At 44.1% G+C, this 27,368-nt stretch overlaps 1 protein-coding gene across 1 annotated transcript in view; it reads right to left on the reverse strand.

Annotated features, from left to right (window-relative positions):
* LOC146809852 (cytosolic phospholipase A2 gamma-like) overlaps window positions 1-27,368 on the reverse strand; it is a 680,097-nt gene that overhangs the window by 6,243 nt on the left and 646,486 nt on the right. Inside the window, exons 14-15 of the mRNA XM_085616716.1 lie at window positions 23,614-23,750; window positions 20,442-20,610 (exon numbers count right to left, since the gene is read on the reverse strand). Of these exons, the coding sequence (XP_085472842.1) occupies window positions 20,442-20,610; window positions 23,614-23,750 (306 nt within the window). The remainder of the gene's footprint in view (window positions 1-20,441; window positions 20,611-23,613; window positions 23,751-27,368) is intronic.

A 27,368-nucleotide genomic window follows, 5' to 3' on the forward strand; every position in this document is an offset into this window, starting at 1 on the left:
GAAGAGCAGGGAAGAGCAAATATAAGTTCTTTGCTTCCCTATCGCTCCTCCCTAGCAATGTTTCTGGGCACAGGTGAAGTTGAGAGGCTGTAGCCAAGGACCTGGCTTCTGTACTTTGGTATTCATGTAAAGTGCTCTAATGCTCGTGGGTCAAATTTGGGCTACGTAAACCTGCCAATACAGCATATTTTTCCCTATATTCTCCACATTTGTATGTTATGGATGTGTTGTCATATCGATTGATTTGCAATCAGCCTACCTGAACTTTTACTCAAGGCCACAGGCTTGATCAGCAAACAGGCTGGTCTGCTGGACAACAAATCCACCTATTTCCTCAGTCGTGATGACACAATTGTTCTTATATTATCTACTAGGGGGACTGTAGGGCTTTTTTGAGAGGTCGAGCATACATGCCCTATCAAGTGTACCAAAAGAAGGGTATGCAGTTCCTCAAGGTCAAAGGAGAGAGTGTATGTAACAAGGAGACCGTGTACAAGAGGAAAGGAATTCCTCTTGTCGGAACTAGGGTCCTCACACACCAAGCAAGTTAGGTGTCATGCTTCATCATATGGACCTGCTCCTTGTCGGGTTGGCGCTGCAATGCCTGATGGGCTCCCATAAAGGGGCTCTTTAGCAGAGATCTTTTGTTCCTGGCCGTATGGTGCAGGGTGTGTGAGGGGCCCAGTGGTGTAGATGTGAGTGAATGTGGGTGATTTAAAACAAGTTGGAAAGTCCAAAATATGACTTGATTAGGGCTGGCTATCCACCTGGTTAAAAACAAGATAAGAGTGGCAGCTTGCTGACGTGAGGGTTCAGCACAGCTATGCTCATCTCTGGTGGTCAAATGTTTCATGCCTCGCGGTCCTAGTGATCCTTGGCAATTCTTCAGGACTTACTGTGAAAGAACTATCTACACAATGCGGAGGGTGCAGTTGCTACCTACCACGCTGAATACTATGGGAACAGTCTCTTCATGTATATCTGGCAACCTAAGAAAAATATATTAGGTAACCATAACATAGGTCAATGTAGAGCTCTAAATTCTCTCTCATACATTTTTTTAACAAAACTCTCTCTTTTTGATATAATATACAACATACAGATAGTAATGGCCTAGGAGGTATCATTCGATAGTCTCCATGCAGGATAAATCACCTGTAATAATATGTGAAGTGTAAGACTAACTAAACATGAATTAAAACCAGAGTTAAAAACAGAAGACTAGGCAACCTAGTAACAAGTTGTATGTTGGAATTGTTAAGCTAGGTATGATTAACAGCAATGTGCAACAGGGGCACTCACCTAGATAAGTATTACCCCCTGCTCCAATCCGTATTCGATGCGGTACCGGGACACCAAGATTCTGGTGTCCTGTAAGCGACAAAAATATTGTCTGCAGGTCATGCCAAAGGTACATCACAGAGTACAGCAGGGACCCCGTCAACCATGGAGTGTCAAACGTAGTGTATAGCCAGTAGCATATGCATCATGCACAGGCCATACATCGTATCGCCAATCAGATGATATGAAGCCAATTCCAAGTGTCCACGACTGACTGCACATGTCATTATGCCCTTAATATAGTCAGGAGGTTCATCAGTAATCTAATGAGGTACCCGAGAGACACGGGCTCTCACACAATCGTCCGTGAGCAAACGAAGCATAAAGATTATGGCACACACTCATAGCTGTTTTACTCACGTATGGTTATTACCGGAGTGGGCGGACAAGGGGGGTGCCACTGTAATACAGACTACCACTGATTGTGACCGCTTACTACATTCCCATCTCGATTGACCCAACACCGAGATTGACCTCAAAGATTGCAACCATCACCTTTGAAGCAGAAAGTAACGGGTGGATCAATAAGAAAGAAGCCTACTTTCTTATCACCAAGAATCCTAAGACACCCTATTTTTACATGCTTCCCAAAATTCATAAGGGCACAACACCAGCCCCAGGACGCCCTATTGTCTGTGGAATAGGGTCAATTCTAGAACCCTTGTCCAGATTCGTTGACCATTTCTTGCAACCTTTAGTTAAAAAGACTCCGTCCTATGTACGTTATATGACGGACATCATACACATTATAGAGAAGATACATGACACCAGTAACATTGACCTGCTAGTAACGTTGGATGTGGAAGCACTATACACTAATATCCCCCAAAGTGCCACTTTAACGGCAGTTGAGACAGTTCCTATGAGAGAGGAATTGACTTCCCCCACCCCGATCTCCTTCATTATGGAATGTGCCACTCTGGCACTTACCGAGAATTACATTGAATACAACAAGCAATTGTTCCATCAATCCCAGGGTACTTCGATGGGGAGTACCTTCGCCCCTAGTGTGGCCTGTATTTACATGGCCACCTTTGAGGAGAAGGTAATTTGACATCCAAACAACCCCTACATTAACAATCTGACAATGTGGAGGTGATTCATAGATGACATACTGATCTTTAGGAAGGAGATTCATCAGACTTGTCTGGCCTTTTGCGAGTGGATAAACACACAAAATCAGTATCTGAAATTCACTCGCATTATTTCTAGAACTCACATACCCTTTCTAGACCTGAAAGTGATGCTCGACGACACAGGAGGACTCAGTACAACACTATACAAGAAACCAACAGACAGGAACAGCTTGCTGTTATACAGCAGTCCCCACCCCAGGGCTATCAAAAGCAACCTGCCCTTTGGGCAGTTCCTCCGTATCAAGAGGAACTGTAGGTCCATCAGGGACTACCAGACTGAAGCACAGCATTTAAGTTCAAATCTTAGACAAAGAGGCTACCCTGATCGACAGATCGGAGATTCTCTCAAGAGGGCATGTAACAACCCACGTGAGGCCCTACTACAACCTAGCCATAAGGAACAAACTGACACCCAGACATGTGTTACATCATTCACATCTAATTCAACACGCATAAAAGGCATAATAAAAAAACATTGGGGGATCTTAACCACTGGTGACTTAAATATACCTTCTTCACGATTTGCCCTTAAGCGGACACAGAACCTGAAGGAAATCCTCATTAACAGTAGACCTAGAAATACCAACCACAAGGAGCAAAGAACATTATGGGATTTTCCCCCGGTGACAGGTCACTACCCTTGTGGCACATGCTCGGTGTGTCACGAGACTGCAGTGACAAAGGAAGTGATTTTCTCAAACACCTTCACTTGGAGAATTTTGAGACACACCAACTGTAATACAACACATTGTATCTACTTGATCACCTGTCCATGTGACAAGCGGAACGTGGGGATTACCCTTAGATCAGTCAAAACACGCATAACAGAGCACAAAAGTAATGTAATATGCCAAAAGGTCACCACTAAACTATACACTCACTGCAAGGAGAACAATCATATGCCTGACTCCTTAAGATGGCTGGTGCTAGAAACTCACCCTAAGATTACACAAAGAGCAATGCTCAAGATAGAACAGAGATGGGTCCATCGTCTCAGGGCAGATCAGGTTGGTTTGAATGACCAAATCCCATGGGCCACACTTAATAATAATAGTTAGACCACTGTTAACTTTTGGAGTATACCGCTTCGTGCTTAATACCTACAGCGGATGTTAACCAATTTTCCATGAGTCCCAGCGAGCGCTTCCTCTCTTTTTTAACGGTATGATGTTGATCAGACTCGAGATAAACAGCATATCTCATGTTATACCGGAGGGTAAATTATCATGAATGACACTACAAGATGGCCACCAATTCCGATGTGATGATTTAAATATCTAACAGAGCGGCGTTGAGGTAGGTTTTCCGGCCCACTCAGGGAATAACCATACGTGAGTAAAACAGCTATGCGTGTGTGCCATAATCTTTATGCTTCGTTTGCTCATGGACGAGTTTGTGAGAGCCCGTGTCTCTTGGGTACCTCATTTAATTACCGATTAACCTCCTGACTATATTAAGGGCATAATGACATGAGCAGTCAGTTGTGGACACTTGCAATTGGCTTCATATCATCTGATTGGCGATAGGATGTATGGCCTGTGCTTGATGCATATGCTACTGGCTATACGCTACGTTTGACCCTCCATGGATGACGGGGTCCCTGCTGTACTCTGTGATGTACCTTTGACACGCCCCGCAGACTGCCCTTGAGCACATGGTATAATAGATACAAGGGCGGATATCCTTCACCTGTCCTGTCCACGTGATGGTTTTACCGACTTATTTAAGTCTTCTCTACAATATTTTGTGTCGCCTACAGGACACCAGAATCTTGGTACCGCATTGAATACGGATTAGAGCAGGGGGTAATACTTATCTAGGTGAGTGCCCCTGTTGAACAGTGCTGTTAATCATATCTAACTAAACAATTCCAACATACAACTTGTTACTAGGTTGCCTAGTCTTCTGTTTTTAACTCTGGTTTTAATTCACGTTTAGTTAGTCTTACACTTCACCTATGATTACAGGTGATTTATCCCGCATTGAGACAAATGGTACCTCCTAGGCCATCACTATCTGTATGTTGTATATTATGTCAAAAAGAGAGTTTTGTTAAAAAATGTATGAGAGAGAATTTTGAGCTCTACATTGACCTATGTTACGGTTACCTTATATATTTTTCTTAGGTTGCCAGATATACATGAAGAGACTATTCCCTTAGTATTCAGCGTGGTAGGTAGCAACTGCACCCACCGCATTGTGTAGATAGTTCTTTCACAGTAGGCCCTGAAGAATTGCCATGGATCACTAGGACCGCGAGGCATGAAACATGTTGATCACCAGAGATGAGCATTGCTGAGCCGAACCCTCACGTCAGCAAGCTGCCACTCTTATCTTGTTTTTAACCAGGTGGATAGTCAGCCCCAATAAAGTCATATTTTGGACTTTCCAACTTGTTTTAAATCACCCACATTCACTCACATCTACACCACTGGGTCCCTCACATGTACTGCACCATACGGCCAGGAACAAAAGATCTCCGCTAAAGAGCCCTTTTATGGGAGCCCGTCGGGTATTGCAGCGCCGACCCGACGAGGAGCAGGTCCATATGATGAAGCATGACACCTAGCTTGCTTGGTGTGTGAGGACCCTAGTTCCGACAAGAGGAATTCCTTTCCTCTTGTACATGGTCTCCTTGTTACATACACTCTCTCCTTTAACCCTGAGGAACAGCATACCCTTCTTTTGGTACAATTGTTCTTATCCCTTACCTAATTTTGAACCACTGGCATGCAAGCACAGAAGCATGTCTCAACCTTTGCCTCTTCTCTTTTACATGCATCCCTGCTCTCCCCTCCTCAGCTCTGCTATTTTTACAGCACTGTACTTTTTACCCTCCACAAAACTTAGGGGGGTAAGAGGAAGAAACCTCTCAACACCATGAAAGAAAAGTAAAAGAATCAAACTACTCTTATTCCATTTCCCTAGTCTCTAATGAAGTGGGCCTTCAAAACAAGGCAAATATGTTGACATGAGGAATTGGGGACTATCCTGTAGCATCTACATGAGAACCTCATTTTCCCCTTTACAGCATTCTTCTCAGGCCATTTTCACATGCCTTTTGGTTAGTCCTTTTATTCTTCAGGAATGTAGGGATTTTCGATTTTCTCTTCATTTGCAGGTTCTGTGCAAAAATATACTTGATGGAAAATGAACAATGGTTCAACCTCTTGATTGAGTGATGTTGTTTTTGATTAACCCAGGGGATTGTACTACTACAGATGCTATAGGCCACCACATAAAAGTGTTTCCAATCTTATAGAAGGAACAATTAGGCACTGAGACCTGGGTCATTGTCTTTGACTAAAGACTGATCAGAAGACAGCAGTAGAAGCTGCTCAGTCTTTAGGCAAAGACTTTGATTACCTGACATGAGCCATAAAGGTGGTTTAGAATGCTCAGTTATGCTGGAGCAGTTGGAACAGAAGGCCAGGTAGCTATCATATGTCTTCTGTTATGTGTTGAGAGTGTCAACGTTGGCAGCAAGAGCTTCACTATTGGAATGGACTAGAAATTCAACAGATGAGCCTGAAAATGTAAACTTACCGAAGATTCCTGTACCGGGGGATAAGTACAGTTGTGGAATAGAGGGAAGTATATATATATTCAAAACTTTGCATCAGTGTGGGCTTTCAGCATTTCATAGGTATTGGAGGTTGTGAGAAGCTTCCATATTACGTTCTCGATTCCTTGGAGGCAGGATCAAGGCAGGAACACAATGGGAAGGCATCTCAACATTGATTCAAAGATAACAAGTCCTTTCATGCCATCAGAAGTTTATTCCATATTGATTCAGTCAAAAAGGGAACAGCAGATTTTTACTTGGTACATTTGCCAATACTTGAACAAGATCTGTTAATATCAATATGGACTCTCTACAAAGGATTATTTCTCTTATTCAGCCAGGGCCATTCATAGCGACATTAGATCTCCAGGAGGCCTATTACCACAGTCCTGTGATGTCATCAGATATTCCTGAGGTTGCAGTACAAGATCTTCATTTCTAGTTTTCAGTCCTTTCTTTTGCCCTTACATCTGCCCAAGAGTTTTTACCATAGTACTGGGATTCTTCATGAGAGAGACCCTTTGGCGTAAATCAGTTAAGTATTCATTACTTAATAGTAATTCCATGACTCTAAATCCATTGTTCATTGTATTAGTGTTCACTTCCCTTCCTTTTTTCCAGTGTGTCTATGAGTCAAACCGTTGGGAATATCTGGAATGACACAGAATGTCTTTTGGGTAAGTGAATTATGATATATGCCAACTGAGATGTGAGAGATGGGTTAAAAATGATGTAGTTAAGGAGATTAAAGTTACTTATGCCTATCTGTGAGGTGTGTATAAAGGTGGATGGAGCTTTATGCAGTGAGACTAGTTAGGCATCACTATACAATACTCTCTCAATGCCCCAAATTAAGGTCCTTTGAATTCACATAGACAAACGTGTTAAGCATTTAAGGGTACAAAAAGGCTTATAAATAATTGACATGACTCAAAAGGAATACAACATCAATTCAGGAAAGTGTATTTTTACATAAATGTAGAGACCGAAATGAACACAATCGGATAAGTATAATCAGCATTATGGATTTTGGAAGGCAAAATAAATCAGTGCAATTCACTACTGTAAAACATCAACATTGCGGCCAAAAGGAACACGCACTAGTGACAAGCTTTCACTAGCAGGTCAAGTTGCATGGAAGGGTAAGGTGATGCAGGTCCCAGGACCAGGCCACGACAGTCAGTTGTGTTTTACCTGGCTCATAGGGCCAGAATGCAGAGTTGCCCTGGCTGTCCCTGGTGCTGAAGCAGGAGCCATGGGAGAGCTGGCGTTACTGCTTAGACAGTGCTGGTGAGGAAATAGATGCAAAATGGAAATCATGAAATGCAGTTGGTGCAGCAGCAACTTCACAGGCCTGTGTTTCCCCACAAAACTGATTGCACGGGGGGCCCAGTCAATAGAGCATGAGGTGTCTGTGTTGGAATGGTAATGTCAACTGCATGGTAAATGGTTATGTCCCCTGATTTGAGTGTCCAACAGTAAGTATCTTGTATCCTGAGTTTAGTTTTTTTGACCCATTCTCATACTCATCTAGCATGTTAATGGAAGCCTAGGCCTTGACCCTTGACATGAGTTCAGTGTTGGACCAGAAGGCTGCACAATTCATGCTCTATTTAATTGACTTATAACTACAGTACTAACATGAAGAGCAGAGGTGGCGGCTTACTGTATTTCAGTGATCATATAGTTGTGATCAGATCTTTTTATCCATGTGATGGCATTGATGGCCAACTGGCTCATGTGTAAAGCTTGACCCAGATCCTTGCGTTCTAACATATCAGTGCATGTGTGCCTTTATGTTTGAGTATAGCCCACGTGATACAAGTACAAAGTGTGTCTGAGTGAACCTGAGTGAAGAAGGCCTGTGGTTCTATTTTAGTAGCCTATGACCTGATCACATGCCCAAGATGGAGGTGAGGTTACTTTCCCAGCCAGTGGAAGTGTATTGCTGATATTCTTGAGACTGAAGGGAAAAATATTAGACATCGAAGTGACAAATGATTAGACAGGTTACCCCTCAGTAATTTATTGAGGTCAGTTTGCTGAAAAATATTGTTAACTAGACTTCCTGTAGACATGCATTTGGGAGAGAGTGGGACTTCAGTGTCTATTGCTTGGAGTATTAGGGGTACTATAGAAGAAGCCATCCTTTCATCTTTCTTCCTGACAATTGTCAGTGTGGCTGTTAATAACTAGGTGCAAAATACTCACACATCTTTGTGTCTATGTTGTGGGCGCTCCAACCTGGAGATGGCCCTGATGTGTGAAGCATCACTACAGACAAACACTGAGACTTGAGGTCAGCCTGATAAGGACACATGAAAAGAGAACATGTCCAAACCAGTTCTAAATGTGCAGACTAAAAATACACATCTCTTGTCTGCTGTACTTGAATGAAAGTGGAAGCTGTTGACCCACTTCTTTCTCCAGTTCCAAGTTGTTGCTAACATATTGAGGGGTGATTCACAGAGCACCCAGAGGATAACTGAGCAATCAGAGCTGGTGTCTACCTGCCAGTCATGTTTCCAGAGGCGAGTGATCATCAGGGGAGGCTGATCTGAAGGGCAATATGTCTGCCTATACTGGAATGACTATGTTTCACTGGCCTCCCACCCGATGGCCGCTCCCGAGTTGTGCTCGGGTGAGGGGGATGCACAGTTTTGCAACAGTGTTTTAATTAGTTTGCTTCCAGGGGTGGCCTCACATGGCAGTTAGACTTACCTCATTGAGACAAACCTGCCTGTATAATTTCCTGCACTCTCTCTTTTCTCCCTGGGAGTTATGGTGGAAGATGCCATTGCAATCTCCATACTGTGTTACCTTCTCTTTCCCAGAATCCTCTAGCAAGTTATTTCCTATCTTTAGGGTATAAAAGACAGATGATCTGTTTCTCCTTGCGTCCCAACACTTCCTCCTCCCTTTTAATGTGCTTCGTCGCTCCGAATTGTTATTAGGATTTCCTGGTTCTTCATCCATATGGTTCCAGCTCCTGGCATTTTCTGTATATTCTGAAGTTTCCTGCTCCTTGGAGTCCGGCCTACTGTTCTACTTACCTAGAGCCTTGCTGTCAACTAGAAGGTTTTTTTTGCCTCTGGGCTTTTTCCTCCATCCAAGACTTCTTCTGGAAGGCACCATATACTTAGTCAAGCTCATATGTTATGACTGGAAGTTACTTGCTCGTGAGAAAATAGACAGAATGAGCCAACCCTGGTTGAGGGACCCTTGTTCTCTTGCTTGGATTCTCTAACGAATTGAAGAGCATCTGCGTTGCTGCTGAAGTGTACCCATTGTACCCCCCTACATTTCCATGCCCAAGGTGGCAGGCACCGCGTGGTCCCTGCCACGTTGAGCATGGAAATGCACATCGTGGCATTTTAACATTGCGAACGGTGCTGTAGCCAGAAGCACCGTCTGCAATGTTTAAAGGCCAGGATGCACCCGCCAGTATGGCAGGCGCATCCTAATTGGGCTGGTGGGACCGCCGCACTGATGTCCTCCCGCCATCATAATGAGCCCAAACGTTTGTGGGAGAATGTAAAAAAAACCCGGGCAAGACGATCATCTTGAACATTTCTGTGCGGGCCTAGCAGCATCAGGGGAAGTCTCCCCCATTGCTCTATATTGGTCTGAAGCTCTGGAAAAATCCTTTGGTTATATATTTGGGGTGTTACATAGATGCTATTTTTATGATTTGGACCAGCGATGCCTTACAGCTTAATCATTTTCACTACCACTTGAATACCAATACGTATAACTTACATTTTACTCATCACATTAGTAACAAATCAATTGAATTTCTGGATGTGACCATTTATACTGATGACAATTAAATTGCCTCACAGCTGAATCACAAACCAACAGCATGTAACTCTATCTTACATGCCATGACTGCTCACCCTAACACCTAGATAAACCCTGGGCAAAATGACATGCTCAAGACGCACCTTTAGTGAAGATAAAATCATTTTACAAGATTTAGACTCACTGGAGGCCCGCTTCATGACAAGAGGATACACTTATTAGCTCCTGGGCCAGGCTAGGAGCAAGATGTTGAACAAAAGACTTCAGTCTTTTTAGCAGACAAAGGAAATAAGAGAAAGGGCGATCACAAACTATCATTGATTACCTGATACAATGCTCAAAGGCAAGATGTATACAAAATTATTCACAAACTTTGGCATCTTCTCCCTCTAGACCAGGCATTGTCCAAGCATATTGCAAAAAAAAACAACACAGGATTACATACAGAAGGCCACTACCTTAAGAAACTTCTTGTGTCCTAGCTACAACACACCCAGGCCAAAACATAAAAGGAGCTTATGGTCACCAGACAAACCAAGGGCTTTTTCAAATGCATATAATGCAATGTATGCCAATATACTGCAAACAGAACCACTAACCTCAATATAACTCTAAATATGTACAGCATATAAGACAGTTCATTAACTGTAGTACCAAATGTGTTTTATACTGTATTATATGTCAATGTGGTCTAATATAAACAGGCAGCACCAGCAGACCACTTAAGGAGCGTATACAAGAACATAGAAGAGCTATAAGGAACAACAATCTCAATTTTCATCTTGCTTTACACTCCAACTCTGCCCGTTCCACCTCAGAACAAATCCATATTAAGTTTCATGGCATAGCTCAGGCTGTGTGCAGCCCGAGAGGAGGAGAAAGAGAGCTCATCCTTAGGAGGTTGTACATCAAGTGAATAAGTAAACTGTGGGCAGTAAATATGGGACTGAATACAGAAAGGGAATTACATGTATTGATCACTGACTGATGTAAGGTGGTCCAGCGTCTAGATGCTTGTTATGAAATACTTCTCATATCACTATGCTTTATATTTGTTCTATATTACTGTATGAGATATATGTTTGTAACAGACATGTGATTGTATCAAGTTACTGCCTCTAGAAAGATAGTACACTGTTAACAACACACCACTGTTTTAAATACATATGATTTGCTTTGGGTAACATGTACAATTTGTCACGAAGAATTTATCTTACTTTTATACTAATTTTCTTATTAGATATATTGTTTGCAAAGCCATATCACTGTACTAAATTAACATCTCATGTGAGATTTCCTCTTTTTGCCACTGGTAGATTATGGTCAGCCGATTTTTGTGGATTAATAATATGCCCAACATGTCTTTGAGAATGCATCTATGATTACCAGTAACCTGTGATGATTTAATAACCAACCGTCAGTTGTCCCAAGATGCAGAATTATCTATACATACTGATCGGCCTATGTAAATCATAACTAAGCCACTTCCATATTCGGGTGTACTTATTCTAACTGAACTGCATATATTAGCTGTGTTTGGTTACAGGGTCTATTTCTTTACTTACTCATTTGTTCTTATTTAATAAAGTAGTAAAGAGGAGCTACTCTATCAATTTTGATCGCCACGTGTGGTTGAAAGGGTGTGAGGTGCTGCCAAAAATGCAAAAATTACGCCTGAGCACTGTAGGCATACAGTTCGAAATCAGGGGCCCCCAGGCCACCCTGGGCAAATGGTAATGTCAACAGCTTCCACGATACTCTGGGCTGTCTACCCGCCCACACCAGTTCGAGAATATGGGATCTTAGTTTCCTAAAGAAGTGTGTATTAAGCGGCATTGGTATGTTTACAAAAAAATATAAAAGCTTGGGCAGGATTACCATTTTTGTAATAGCTCTTCGTCCCATCAATGACAATGGTAGTTGTTTCCATTTCTTTACTTTGGTTTCTATCCAGTCCATCAGTGTACCGTAATTAGCCAGCCAAATTTCATGCAGCAATCAGCTCACCCGTATTCCCAGATATTTAGCTTCCCCCACCGCCCACTGTATTGGGAATTCCGTATCAACCTCAGTGGTATCTTCCGTAAGTCGGAAGATCACGGATTTGGACCAGTTTACCTGGATTCCTGTGAGTCCGTCGTAACGGACTAACTCTCGCATGACTTCTACAAAATTCTCCTTCAGATTTGCTAAGTATATTATCATATCATCCGCGTACATTGAAATCAACAGCCCTCTGGACGTGAACCCTATGCTTCTATGAGTATGGTGCTGGCGAAGTCGGCCGCCAGTTGCTCCGTTGCAATGGTGAACAGCAGAGGCGAAAGCGGACAACCCTGCCTAGTCCCCCTTGTAATGGCAAAAGGTTCTGACATTTGGCCGTTTACTCTGACCCATGCCACCGGATCCGTGTATAGCAGCTGAATCTGTTTGTGAAATAAAGGGCTAAACCCCATGCGGGACAGTAGAACAAAGAGAAACCTCCACTCCAAGGAGTCGAACGCCTTAGTGGCATCTTAAAGTGCAGCAACCGCTTGCACATGTGGAGCCAGATAGTGAAAAGACCGAAAAGCATGCTTAAATTATGGGCGGTTGAATGACCTGGTATAAAACCAGACTGGTCAGGTAATGCTATCTGCGGCAGCATTGGTTGCAGCCTGTTGGCAATGAGTTTAGCATAGATCTTAGCATCAAGATTTATTTGAAAGAGTGGGCGGTAGGAGTCAGGTGCAGTCGGATCCTTTTCAGGTTTCAACAAAGCAACTATTGTAGCCTCACGCAGCGTGGGAGGGAGAATACCTGTCTCCGCTGCCTCTAGGTAAACCTGTAACAGACGCGGAGCCAGCAGATCAGAGTACTCCTTATAGAAGGCCGCAGTAAGCCCGTCAGCCCCCAGAGCCTTCCCCACCTGCATTCCACTTATTACCTTCTTAATGTCTTCTACTGTGATGGGAAGCTCCATGTATTGCCTTACGCTGTCGCTGAACCATGCCAGAGCCACGGTGTCCAGATAATCCGCTATTTCTGACTGTGAAGGGTTGGACTTTGAAGCATATAGTGTTTCATAATATTGTGCCATTGTGTGTAAGATTTCTGGCGGCGTTCTAACCACCTCTCCATCAGCTGTACGCACCTCAGTAATGTAATCCGCCCCCCTTGGTGGCCTGAGGAGTCCTGCTAGTGTCCTCCCAGTCCTGTCCCCCTCCCCGTAGCGCCACGCCTGTGCATGCTTGTATAAGTATCTTGTTTCCCTCTCTGCCTCTGCCTGGAATTCCGACAATTTAGACCTAATCTGTGCTGCAATGTCTGGGGATGGGAATTGTGTCCACGTACGCTCCAGTTATCCGAGTTCTCGTTCCAGTTTCTGAAGTGTGGTGCGTATATCTCTAAGGACCCCTGTTTTTAGTGCTATGCAGTCCCCCCTCACCACTGCCTTGAAAGCATCCCATAGCATACCGGGTGACTCCACCGTTCCCTCGTTCAGTGTAAAGTAGCCCTCTATTTTCCCCCTTAGTTCTTCCCCAAAGACTTGATCTAGCAGTGCCCTTGAAGGGAACCTCCAGCTGAACAGATTTATGTACGGGCCTGGTACTTTGAATGTCAGCAATGTTGGTGAGTGGTCTGAGAGTGTCCGTGGGTGGTGCTCAGCTGCCATGACCCAAGCGTGCATATCTTTAGATATTAACCAATAATCTAACCTCGACCAGGCGCTACGGTGTTGTGTAACGCAGGTGCCTTCCCGGAGTGTGGGATGCAACACTCTCCATGAATCCACTAAATGCAAGTCCAAGACTATGTCTTGTAGTACTGTGGCCGCCCTCGGATGATGCTCCCTTGTCGCACCCTGCCTGTCCTCCACATCCGAGAGAACCACATTGAAGTCCCCACCCCAAATAACGGTGGTATTAGTCAGTGATTGGACGAAGTGTCTGATATTTTGAAAAAAGTCGGGTGCGTCCGAGGTTGGGCCATACGTGTTTATTAGCACCGTGGGTGTGTTATACAGCGTACCTTGCAATAAAATGTACCGTCCCTCCCTGTCTATCGTTGCATGATGTGTACGCCATTGTAGCCCCCTGCGTATCAATATAGCCACTCCCCGAGAGTAGTTGGACTACCCCCCGTCCACCACTTCCCCCCATCTATTGTTCCGAAGCATGCTCATTGTGCCTACCGTTAGGTGTGTCTCTTGGAGTAGACATATGTCCACTCCATGTCTAGAGAGGTATGAATGCACCAATCTCGCCTTACGGCGGTCGTTTAGGTCACGCACATTCCATGTGATACATTTCAGCTGTGTCATAGTGTGGGACAAGGCGTGAGTTGCTGACGATCTATAGACGGCGCTGGGCCCCACTGATGAATGGTCAGCCATTCCTCCGGCTCTTGGCAGTCTGCGCCATTTACGTTTCCGTGACCAGTAGTAGTAACCACCACACAACGTACCCTCCATCGACTATTGAGTGTACATTCATAATCTAGCAGACCTCCAGAAAAACACCACCTCAGTCCCCCCTTCCCTCCCACACCAAGCCCCCAAATAGGTTGTGATACCCCCCAATTCCCCACAACTGTGAACAATTGCCCCATATGTGGAACTCAAAGGGAATCATCCCATGGGGAACTTGGGTCTGCCAGCATAACACCCCTGCACTCAAGGCAGGGTGGCCGAGTGTTACATTTACTGCCCCAAAATTAAACCAGAGCCATTATGCGCCGTCAGCAGCTAAAACCAGTGCACCTGAGAGGTCGGGAACCTAAAGGGATAGTAGCATAGACACCCTGCATGAGTGTACAGACATAAAACATCCTAAATATCAGCAATCTGACCTTACGGCAACCCAGATGAGTGTACTCATCTGAACATTCAGCGTTATGAGCTGGGTCTCTCAGTCATTGTCACTCAGAATGTTTTCCGCATTTGAATTCTCCAATGGCGTTCTCTGTCTCTGCTCCTTTGCCATCTGTTTTGCATATGCCAGAGCAGCTTTTGCATCTGTAAAGAAGGTGGGTTTACCAGGGCCCTGGATCCGCAGCTTGGCAGGGTAGATCAACGAGTACTTAGTGCCAATCTGCTGAAATATCTTTTTGGCTGGCATGAACTCTCTGCGGGCTGATTGCACCTGTAGCGTGAAGTCTGGATACATGGCTATGTTGTTGCCGCTGTACTGTATGTCTCCTTTTTCACGCGCCAAACTTAGGATCATGTCCCGGTCTCTATAGTTGAGGACTCTTGCCAGTATGGGTCTCGGCGGCGCCCCCGGCCGCGGCCTAGGACCCAGCGTTCTATGGGCCCGTTCTATGAGGAACATGTCGGACAGAGCGGGGTCGAAGAGCTCTCTCATCATGGTCTCTACGTATTTCTCCTTATTTTGTATGTCCGTGGATTCTGCAATGCCCGTGATGCGTATGTTGTTCCTCCGCGACCTGGCTTCCAAATCCTCATTCTTTAGCTTAATGACTTGCAACACCCCATCCATTTCTCGCAGTTTTTTGTCTAATTCTGTGTGCCCCTCTTCCACCTCCGTCACTCTAGTTTCCATTGTGCTCATACGGCCTTCTTGCTTTTCCACCCTGTGTGTTATCCTGGCCATTCTTTCTGCAAGGGAATCCATCTTGGAATCGAGGCCATGAAGACTAGAGAGACTAGAGAGACTAGATTTCAAATCTTTGAACATAGCGCGGATGTCCTCTTCCGGTGGCATCGCCGAAGCCCCTTCTTCTGCCTCTCGGCCCTGCTGGCTAGACTCACCCTCTATCGCCTTGTTAGATTTTTTTTCGAATGTAATCCGGGGTTGCCTCGTGTCAGGCTTCCCCATCGTGGCCATTTTTTTAGTTCTGGTGGCTACAATGGCTGTGGAGCAGTGGACGTCTTGTGTGGCTGTCCCCCTCTCGGCATATGTCGCAGTCCGAATCAGATCCTACAATCAGTAGCCAGGGACAGTCTCCAGTACCGCAGCAGGGCAGGACGCTCGGCCTTTCCCGATCATGCCAGATATAGTCTGGTGCTGTGGGTCAACAAGAGCACTCAGCCCGACAGCGCACCTCCCAGAGATCACCTCCTGCATCGTGGCATTTCATATGGTTCAGCAGTTTGCAGCAGTCTCTCTGGACCGTGTTAAAGCATCACAGGTATCATATCCTCCTCTATCTGCTGGCCTCGCCACCTCCCAGGAATGTGATCTAATTAGTGCAGCCTCTTACACCGGCTGCTGCCAGTGACGCAGCTCAGCTCCCCGGATTCTCAGCAATGTCCGCTTCCACTGTAGCTCGCTCTCTGCGCTGTTAGTTTGGGGTCAGTAGCTCTCCGCCCCCAATCAGAGGTCCCAGGACCCGGCACCAGGCAGCGATCCCCATATCGGACTTTCCACAAGGCTCGCATCTCTATAACTGCCGCCGTCCCCCGCAGGCTCCTCCAGCAGGCCCAGGCTCCAGATGTTATGTCATGACATGGGGACAATCATCTGCAGCTACGCACCAGCGGGTCCTAGCCTTATTATTCCAGAATAGGCTCTATATTGTCCACAATCCCCTGCCAATCTAGACAGTCAGTGTGCTCTCCGGGCGGAACCTCTGCTATGATGGCTACAAATTCCAGTGCCTGCGGGGGCTGAGCGCTGCCGTGTGCACTTACTTGGAAGAATGGTGCCGGTATTTCTGCCTTAGCGGGACTTCTTGCGTCGTCTCCAGCACCTCCGACCCTCTGTATCTTTTCCGGGCCTCTCAGCGCGGCTCAGGCGGCTCTCCGCAGTACACGTTTCCAGCCACCGCTGGGGCTACACTCCGGCGCCTGCTCCGGCCGCCCGAGACCCGTGATCTCCTTCCAGATTTGTCCCCAGGTTCTCCGGACGAGATCCGCAGCTTGTCCCGGTGGGCCGCCGCTTCGTTACCGTGGCTCCTCCGATCGCCAGGCAGGGCCTCCCCGGGTCACGCCCACTCGAGGTCCCGGCTGTTCACTGCGAAGGCGTCAGCAGGCCGCACTCTATGTTACTCCTCCTCGCGCCCCAGCTGCATGAATTACCGCTCACCGGCTCATCTAACTCACTCTCAGGGCATTTGCTCCGTAACAGGCTCACATCTGGGGCAGTGGATACGGATTAAGACGGGATTAATGAACTCAGCCGGCGGAGCCGCTCTAACGCGCGGCCATTTCGCAGCTTGACGAAGCCACGTCCCCCGGTGCCCACTATAATTAGTGGACAGCATATACCAGGGCAACTTCTCACAAACTTCAGTCTGTAATAATACTTCAAAAACCTCATATCAGCTATTGCACTAAAGTTCACAAGACTAAATTCTAAAAGGAGTTATGGAGGGAGTTCTGCTAGGGAGACCAAAGATTACTCAAGAGCAGCAGACATATAAACCTATATGTAGCTTCACCCCGTAGCTTGGAGATACATACGTTATTTTGGGTATGGATTTCACTCTGATTATCTCTAAAATCATAGTGTCCCAAGGGCTATAAAGGTTGGCATATAGGTTCCTCAAGTTTATTTGTAGGTGTCTTCCACAGTCACTCATTGCGGCTAGGTGTATTTATTAATGAGCTTCTCATCTTGCTAAACTCCCAGATATTGCTAAGCTTTACACTAGTACACCCTCCTTTCACCTATTCTCTGAGTAAATTTTCTCGTTTTCGATACTGAATTAACTTAGGGGCATATTATCAAGCAGCAGCGATAATTATCGCTGGCCGCTCTTAGCGAGATTTTTTTTATCGCCGGCTATCGCTGGCAATTATCGCCATGCTATGCTGTATTAACAACGCATAGCACAATGGCGATAATTTCCCAGCGATAGCGGTACTTTCCACGGAACATCGCTGGTTCTCCAAGTATAATTAAGTCTGCATTTTTGCAGACGTTAGTTTTAGGCAAAAAACGTGGGTTTCGCCAAAAATTAACGTCTGCAAAAATGTGTGGGCATCCTTGTAAATATTGCGATGTACATTTTGCGATATTTTACAAGGTAGTCTGTCAGGCGTACGCCCAGTAACGCCAACTTTGCATCTCGTTTGAGATACGAAGTTAGACGTGCTGGAAACGGGCGCTAAGTCAAGGAAACGCGTGCTAGCGTGTCCTTGAAGATATTGCTATAAAATTATCGCCGCTTTTCGCCCAAAAACGGACGCTAAAGCGGCAATAATGTTATCGCCAGCCCTTGTTAATATGCCCCTTAGTTTGACCAAGATTTAATGTGAAGTCATGTTAATGTTATAGCCATGAAGACAATTTAGAACTCTTTGAAGACCAATTGGAGAATGATCCTCTAGCACAGTAGCATTCGGATATTGCAATGCAGGAATAAATAAGGGGGCAGATTTACAAGCCCCTTGGGTCACTTTTGCACTGTCGTTGCGTCACTTTTGTGACGCAGCGGTAGCGTAAAAGTTGCGCTCCATTTACAACGTCTCCCTAGATGTGTCATGTTGTGAAGCCCTGCGCCACATTAAACCTGCGTCAGGTTTAATGTATACAGGGTGGGCATTCCATCGCAGGAAGCCCCATAAAAGTGACGCAGTGAAATCTACAAGATTTCACTGAGTCACTTTTACGTCCATGCTGCGTCAAAACCCTGCGCCTGCTTGAAGCAGGCATAATGAGTGACACAGCATGTTGGCATAGGGTGCCCCTGAGCATTGCTGGAGTTGCGTCGTGCTTGCGACACGACTCCAGCAATGCGGGACTTTTCCGTCAACAGATGCGTCAGAATTTCTGACGCATCTGTCAATCCTTGCGCCATGGTGTGCCGTATTGTAAATACGGCGCATCCACGGTGACGCAAGGATTTAGCATGTTGGCGCAGGGAAAGTGATTCATCTCTACAGATGCGTCACTTACTTGTAAATCTGCCCCAAGGAGTTTGACTTCGGGGGAAAAATTATTTCTATAAATAGAATTGAGACCATGTCTGTTGTATGGAGATTACATAATAGGGGGCAGGAACACATCCCTGCTACAGCCCCCGAGTTGTATAAACTATCTTCTTCACTGTTCTTCCTGACCCTATCTTAATGCTCACCTATGAGCCAGCATGAAGCATTCATATAGCCTTTAACAGCAGAATCGGAATTCCCCAGGATGATAACTTTCCCATGCCATACCTGAATACAATTAGAGATAATGCAAGAACAAACAGCAAAAGAAAGCAGGACACAACAGACAACGAGTGAATGTTGCAACTGTGAAAGCTGTGGTGGTGCAAGAGTGGATAAAGAATACATGGATTGTGTTACTTGCAGGCTCTTGTGATCATAAGAGGATTAATACAATGTAAAAATAGAAGCGTCAATAGCAGACTGAAGAGACCTTTGCCATTCATTGGTGAGACCATGATTTTCATGGTGAAATGATGATGGATTTACTGAGTATAATATTTTGACAGGGAGGCACTACTTATAGGATTAGGGTCGACTTGGTTGCATTATTTACCGTTGTAGATGAAGGACTTGATAGTGAGAAATTCTCACAGACATACAAGACGTACAACCTAGTGATTTTGATAGAAAAGGGTCTTGGTGCACTGTAAAAGGACAAGAGATCTAAGGGACATGCCTGTGTCACCAAAAAATGCAGAGCCTTGGATGCCAAGAGCAGGATGCACTAAAGGCGAATTGAAGTCCATCAGGTGTTGTGCTTGTCAGCAGGGGCAGTGGGCACTAAGCCATCATAGGAAGACTGTCGGGCATTTTTCATATGAGCTCGCTAAACTAGCAAATGACATCAGAGGGAGACGTCTGTGTGGCGGGGGCGAGGGAGTACCCGGAAGTACGTTTCTAGAGACACATATCTGAGAGTGTTCATTTAAGCAATTATTGAGGCCCCCATTGTTTGAATCAGGGTGTGTGTGTGCGTGCGTGTGTGCGTGTGTGTGTCTACATAGGTGGACATACTTCATGAGAGACTAAAGCAAACTTTCTTTTAATTCGTTACACAAATAAAATATCAAAATGAGAAATGTGCAGTTTCCACAAATTCGTTCCTGTGCAGACCAAACCACTTAGAATTTCCTTATATAGTGCAACTTCCTAATTTGCTATAACGCACTGTGCATGCAACAGAAAGCTTTTTGTTTACATTACATCTTAGTAGGGCAAAACTACATTACAACTCTCTGAAAATCAAAAAAGGTGCGGTAATTTGCGCTTTCGAGTACTTGGTGATAGTCTACTTGAGGGGATAAATGAGAAAATACTGATCGACAGACCCCTATTAATTGCTAAATAATTACATATCTGTGACAAATATACTGCATTCCTCCCTTCAGCGGGAACTATTAAGGAGGATGTGTAGACGGTTCATACAGCAATGTTTAACTAACTGCGCCTTTGGTTTATGCAGATACATTGGTTTGATGTTTGTTAAAGTATGTTTTATACCAAACTCAAGTTGAAGAATTTTCTTTAAAAAACTGACTTCAATTCATTGGAAGAATTATCTATAAAAAAAAACGGACTTTAGCTCAGTGCTGTAAGGAATGCTGCTTCCCTCCTTTTAGTGTCGTCACACACGAGTAAATAACGGGGAGTTGGTGGCACTTTATAGATTACATGACTGCACAGGTGTACAATTTAAGCATTGCTGTCAAACACTTACCGCCGCTATTCTGCTTGTTAAAAAGTGGTATGTGAATCACTGTCGGCTTATTCGCCTCCTCAAAGATGTAGCACGCTTGTGAAGGGTTCAATTCGTCTCCTGGTGGAATGACGACCGGGGGAAAGGAGATGTTGTTTGCAGAGCAATAAGCTGCAGCTCTGGCGGATGACTAAATCAGAGAGAGAAAACAGCTGGTTAGCACTTTCTGGAACTGGGAAAAGGGGATATCGAGAAAGAGAGACGGAAAGGTTCAGTAGAGCAAGTGAAGGTGCTCTTGGGAGTACCATAAGCGCTGGGTGGACTGGCCTTTCGGTTCTTGCAATAAAATTCAAATATCAAATTCAACTGCATTATTTTTTGGAAAGATTTAAAGGAGCCGTTCAGTTTAAAGTAATACGATTCTTTTTCCCCAGGCCCTGTCTTGGTAAATATATATTTTTTTGTGTTAGTTTTTACAAAACTATCGATGTATAAGATGTTATATTTCGTTACAATTCTGTTTTTGTGAAAAAATATTTTCTTTACAAATATGGTATTGTTTTATAACATTATCATTCGATTCATGGGTTTTTTTGGTTGTGGGTTTATTGGGGGATTGGGTGAGTAGTGTTTCATTTAAATACAGTATTTATTATTAATTTGTTTTTAATCTTTATTTATTGTTAATAATTTTGATATTTAATTTGATTCTTTTAGGTTTACTTTATCGAGGAACTAGTTGGGTGTTTTGTTTTTAGACGATAAAGTATGTTATGCCTTTATTAGTTATATACGTTTTTTATTTATTATAATTGTACATTTAATTATTTCATTATTTATATGCGTCACACTTATTTATTTTCTTTCATATTTTGTGGTTGAATTTAGGATTGGTGGGAAGTGCTCATGTAAAATGTATCACAAGTAATAATTGATTATTTAATTTTTTGTATTAATGCTTTCATTTCTTTATTAATTATTTTCATGTGTGAGAATTTTCAATTATATTTGTGGGTTATTCTTTGTGGGGATTCTTTATTTTAAGTAGGTGCTTTTCAATCCCAACCTTTTATTTATCATCCAGTGGCCCTCATGTACAAACATTCAGCCGCGGTCGGTAGTGGGAGTAGCTGCTGGGCGGTGACGTGGGGAGGGGGGTAGTAAACAATGGATTACAGAGGTTTACAGGTAAGTGAACATATAAATAAAAAAAACGAATTTCGTTGCGTGCACTGCATCGCATTTGGGGATGCAGTGCGCACAACAAAATTTGTTTTTTAAATCTATATGTTCACTTACCTGTAAACCTCCGTAATCCATTACTACCCCCCACCCTGCCCCTCCCCATCCCCACATCACTGCCCGGCAGCTACTCCCACTACCGACCGTGGCTGCAAACATTCCAATCAAGGAATCCTAAATTGAGACAAATAGCGATTCACAATTTGCTATTCCTTAAATGGGATGCACAAAATTGATTTGTTATAAGTGGTCGCAATTTGCGCACTAACTTCTAATGAATTCAAAGTTGTTTTCAGAACCCACCCATCCATTGATAGGTTGGTTATCAAAATACTGATTCGTAGTTGGTCACAATTCAACCTACCTTACTAATCTGCATGAGGGAGGTCGTCTATTGAGACCTACAATGATTGGTGGCAATGGCAGTCATGCGTTAAAAAAATGACACAAAACATTTTATGAGAAGGCAGTAGACCACTGCCTGCTCATAAAAAACCGTTTTTGTGAACATTCACAGTCTCTTGAAGACTCTTGAAGACCTCTTTCCAATTAATAATGACTTACCTGCTCCTTTAGGGAGGTGGTAAAGCATTAATGGTTTGTGAGTGGATTTCGGTTGCAAAACCATTAATACATCCTTAAGGAACACAGAATGTGGAAGGTATGGCCTCAATACGCCCCTACCAAATATTGATTGAGTATCTATGCCCAAACCTAATAATCTCTTCAGTAATATTTGGTAACATAATAATGAATCGCTAATTGGGTTTGGTGAACTTAAAAATGGCATTTTGCTGTCAGAAAGGATCTACATTTACGGATCGGAGCCTTACCTACCGTTAAATGAGTAGTTATATTTTGTTGTGAATATTTTGGTAGCAGATATTTTAGTAATCAATATTTTGGACATTTCCTTTTTCCGTCTGTCATTAGCCGAAACCATTGATTTTACTAAACTTATATGTATAATATGTTTAAAGGGGTGGTCTGGCAGCCTCTCTTCATTCATTGGTTGTTATTGTGTCATTCACATTTTTCTTCACCACACTGTCAGCTCACTTCACCCCCTTACTAACTAGACTGTGAGTGACAGCATGATGCCCTTTCACAAGGACCTCTTCCCTACAAAAAGTACTCCCCTTAATTGCCAGGGGCCAGTGCGGCAATGTGTGCTTATTCAGTCAAACCAAATATATGTTTGCTTTTAACAAATCTTTTTTTTCTTCTGATTGGCGATGGTCAGGCAACTTCTCCAACAATGTTTTGCAAAACTTGACAAACAAAAGAAGCAAAGACAAAGCCGAAAGGCTGGCAGCCTTCTCCAGACATCTTGACTTTGAAAACCCTTGCTATCTATTGAACTAAGAAAGCTGCAAAATCCATTCTTTGACGGGGGGGGGGGGGGGGGGGGGCGGGGGGGATTGCCAAAATAAAAGGAATGAGGGGGCGGGCTGGGTCACCTGAAATCCTGGCACATGTGGGGTGGACAAGGACACCACCCAGGCTCAAATTAAAAATATTTTGTTGCCTGTGCTGTGGTACATCGCCGTAGCACTGCAGTTGCTCGTAATCACCCAATGTGGAGTGCTTATATATATTCATTGATCTTAACTGATTGTCAATATTCCTACATCCAGCATGGTTAATACACAATGTTGTTGCATAGTCTTAAACTATGGCTTTAGTTATCATGCCCAAATTATATAGATGACAGCTCACAGAATACTACAAAGATGAGAACTCAGAAGGGCTGTTAGTTTTACCTCTCACTAGACCCCCTCAATGTAACTAATAACCTTGCTTCTACTTCTGAAGGCATGAACAAGTGGGAGAAAATGAAGGCGTTTTTGAGCAGGGGAATTGGGCTAAGGAAGCATACCAGATAAGCAGAAAAAACAAGAGGATGATATGTTAAATGCCATATTAACCACATAATAACATTCATGCTTACCGCCAAAGGATCCAGGGGCATGTAATCAAAGTTGAGGATTAATTTTGTATTGCGTGGACTTCGTAATGCCAGTGGGAAAAGCGTTGCCATGCTTACTCCAGAGTCCATTAGGTGAATTTTTGAAGGCTCTTTAATTGCTTTGGAATGAGAACATCATAAAAGATCATAAAACAAGAAATCAACATATGACATTCATAGCACTGGTAATACTTATCTACCAATCTGTGAATTCAAAACGTACAGTAAAATATAGCCATTATGAAGGAGCATATTGTAGGACACAAAACAGGTAACTGGTATAGCCATCTACTCACATTTCTATTTATTGAAAACTAAAGAACAAGTTACCTAACTTTGCTAACTCTCTTTCTGATGGATACTTCATATAACTGCAGATTCCTTATTTTTATGTTTGATGTACATGGATACAGAAACCTTTCTTAGAAATACTCCAGCGAGCCACTAGATGGTGCAGTTCATCTTGCAGTTGGATTTTTGCCACCCCAGAAGTGACTGAGTGGAGTAGCATATTAGCACCATACCTGCTCCTAAACGTTTCTTGCTTGACTCTCTCTACATCCACCAGTTAGTGACGGCAAGTAACTTGTTCTTCTGATTAATACTTCGTACCATAGATTCCTCACCTTTAGAATCGATACTAAAGCAGTAAAGGGGGAGGGCCTGTGGAGTGGGCTCATACCAAAATGTCCTGCAGGACAGAATAGGCAAAATCACCATCGGGAAAACCTGGTCTTAAACAGGAGAAACAACGAGAACTCTTTAATTCTCCTGTTTTTTGCGTTGTGCAGCACACATAGAAAGAGCAAAAGGCCATTGATTTTTTATGTGCAGGAAAGATACCCTTCCTGCACATAAAAATTCGCCCAAAAAGCATTTTGCAACTTCTATGTGTGCTGCATTAAGCACACACAAAAGTTACAAACAGCTATTTAAAGTTTGTTTATGTGCAGGAAGGGAGACCTTCCTGCACATCAACAATCTTTGCCTCACTGAAGACATCCTTGCACTGTGGTGCAAAGGTGCCTGCATTTGGCGCAATGCTGCTAAGTTTCGTGCCAGTGCAGGGGGAAACACAGAGCTGCACCATATTGTTGTACATATGGTGCAGCCCTGCATTTCTGAAGTAGTGGAGCTTGGCGTTAAGCCAAGGAGGCTAACACCGCGCTACGCCACTTCGTTGGAAATATACCACACAGTGTCATTTTTCCCAGAAACGTTTTCTCAAAATAGCCCTGCGACACAGTACAGGCAGAGAGCTGCACCTTGGAATCCCAGAAGCTTGTTTCTCTACCACCAAGGAATCTAGTTGATAGCAAGCTGGCTCTCCCACATAGAGCCTAGCCTTGCAGGCACAGGGCAATCTCTCTGTATCAAACAATTATGCAATAATGCACTGCACTTGCCTTAATTTAATGGCAGATTTTTAGGTTCTAGTTTACAAAAATTTTACAGGAAGGAGAATTCTATGGAATAGCATATTGTATTAGTACATATCATTTGCATTATGTTCAATCCTTAGCACCACAATTATTGAGATCATTTCTATTGCAGTTTTGCAAATAATCTGCAGTAGTTTGGCTTCTAATAAAAGACTCTGATGCTACTAATCTAGTTGTCTTTTGTGTGTGTTTGATTTTGGAAAGTGTGCGGAGTATGTAATGTTTGTTTCATAATTTCTACTTCAGCTGGTCAGCTGCTATACCTGAGCTGCTTGGGGTCTAAGGGAAATCTACTTGATATGACCAGGACCAGATTGGTACACAACAAGGCCTACCCAATCTGCCATTCCTACCTGGCACGGTCAATATCTATTCCACCATTTTTGCGGCTACACAACTTGAACTAATTAACCTGCCTGACTTTTGACAGTCTCTTTTCCTCCGACGTCGCTACTGTCATGCTCATGCCCACCTGTTGGAGGACCTTGTCTCTCACTGCAAGTTCAACACTGACTGCTATTGTGCCACAGATCTCCTGATTTTGTTCCTGAGCTCGAAATGTGGGTGCTTCTACTCCTCTGCACGGCCTGTGTCCTCTTCAGAGAACTCTGCTGCACCAGTGATGCTGACTCACCGCTACTGCATCCAGCTCCCTTGGGGAGAGTGGAGTCGGGTGTGCGGTGGGGCAGACCTGTCAGTGGTTGGGATTGACGGGGTGCACATTAGTCCCAGGGACCACTACTTGCCCTTAAAAACTGAAAAGAAAATGTTTCATTTTTCTTTTTTTAAATGCATACCGTTTTGCTTTAAGAAAAGTAGGCTGCATTTAAAAAAAAAACTGCTTTATTTAAAAGCAGTTCCAGGCATGGAGGACTGCTGAGCCCAGCAGGCCACCATACCCGGAGAGCCAGCAATTCCTAATTGGGGTTGCGAATTCTGAGTGTCTCACTAATATGCATGAAGCATGCAATTTGCGACCCCATTAGGAATCGCAAACCGTGTCTCAGACACTGTTGCACATCCCAATTTGCGACTTGCAATTAGTTAGTCGCAAATTTCTTGGTCGTACATCTGGCCCTCAATCCTTCCAGAGACACATGGAGCAGTGGCGGCTGGTGACATTTCAAAGTGGTGAGGCGTAAACGTTGGAGAGGAGTGTTCTGTCATGAAGCGAGTCCAGTAACATAAAGGGGGTTCTCTCCCTCCACCCCTGAGAAAGTTTGAAAAAAGCATGTGGCAACTTGTGACAAGAAACACACTACATAGTTAGCAGAACCAATTCACCAAAGCACTGAATTGATCCTGATTTCAACTGTGGGGGGTGGGTGGTAAGGGGGGTAGTTCAGAGCTAAAGAGTGTTAAAAATGACAAAAAACTGTACCTATGTGAATGCGCCTCGTGGAAAAGGGTGCAAAAGGATGACACACCCCACGAACGCCTACAGCAGGCAGGGGATGTGGTTGGTAGAAATGAACAAGGCACCAAGCAGTACATGATACAAAGTGCACCATTCGTAGAAGTTTGAATAATAAATAATGTAATCTGACCTGACAATGATAACGAGCTTGTCAAGGTAGGGCGAATGAAAGTGGGAGTCAGCCATACCAGCAGAATGCTCATGCTCACATATCAAGGATTCAAACTTTGTAGTGTACATGTTTTTTTTCATCATTTCATACTGTTAGACCTGGCATCATTGGCATGAGTCTCTCCTCCATTTTTTTCCGTTTGCCTCCTCTGTTTACGATGTTTTTGCTGGAATATTGCTTTGGGCACTGTGCCACTGCTGATCAGTGCCACAGTGCAAGTGCTCCCTATGTTAAATTGTTACATTGATTGGTGTTACCATAATTGGCTTGGTTGACTTACTGTTCAGACCCTAGTCTAGTGCACTGCGTGTGCCAAGGGCGTGTAAGTTAACTGCTGCTGGTGGGCTTGCAGCACTGATTGTGCCACCCACAGAAGCAGCGTGTAAAATGTGTCTCAGGCCTGCCATCGCAGAGCCTGTGCGCAGTCCCTGACTGCCATGTCGACTTGGCAAGGAAACCTACTTGCCAGTCTCTAAAACCTTCACTTTGCCACATTTCAGACACCTCTATGGTAGGCCCTAGGGCTGGGTGCACTGTGGGTAAAAGGTAGGCCATGCCCTGATGTGTGTGGCATGACCTAATAGTGAATTACAGCCATTTTCGTTTTTCACTATTGAAGGGCTACCTGCCTCCAATAGGCCAGACTGGGCAGACTGATTATTAACTCCATTATAATCTAACTGACTCAGGGAGCATGGTAGCAGGT

Source organism: Triturus cristatus, chromosome 7 (assembly GCF_964204655.1).
Source record: "Triturus cristatus chromosome 7, aTriCri1.1, whole genome shotgun sequence".
Taxonomy (NCBI): Eukaryota; Metazoa; Chordata; class Amphibia; order Caudata; family Salamandridae; genus Triturus; species Triturus cristatus.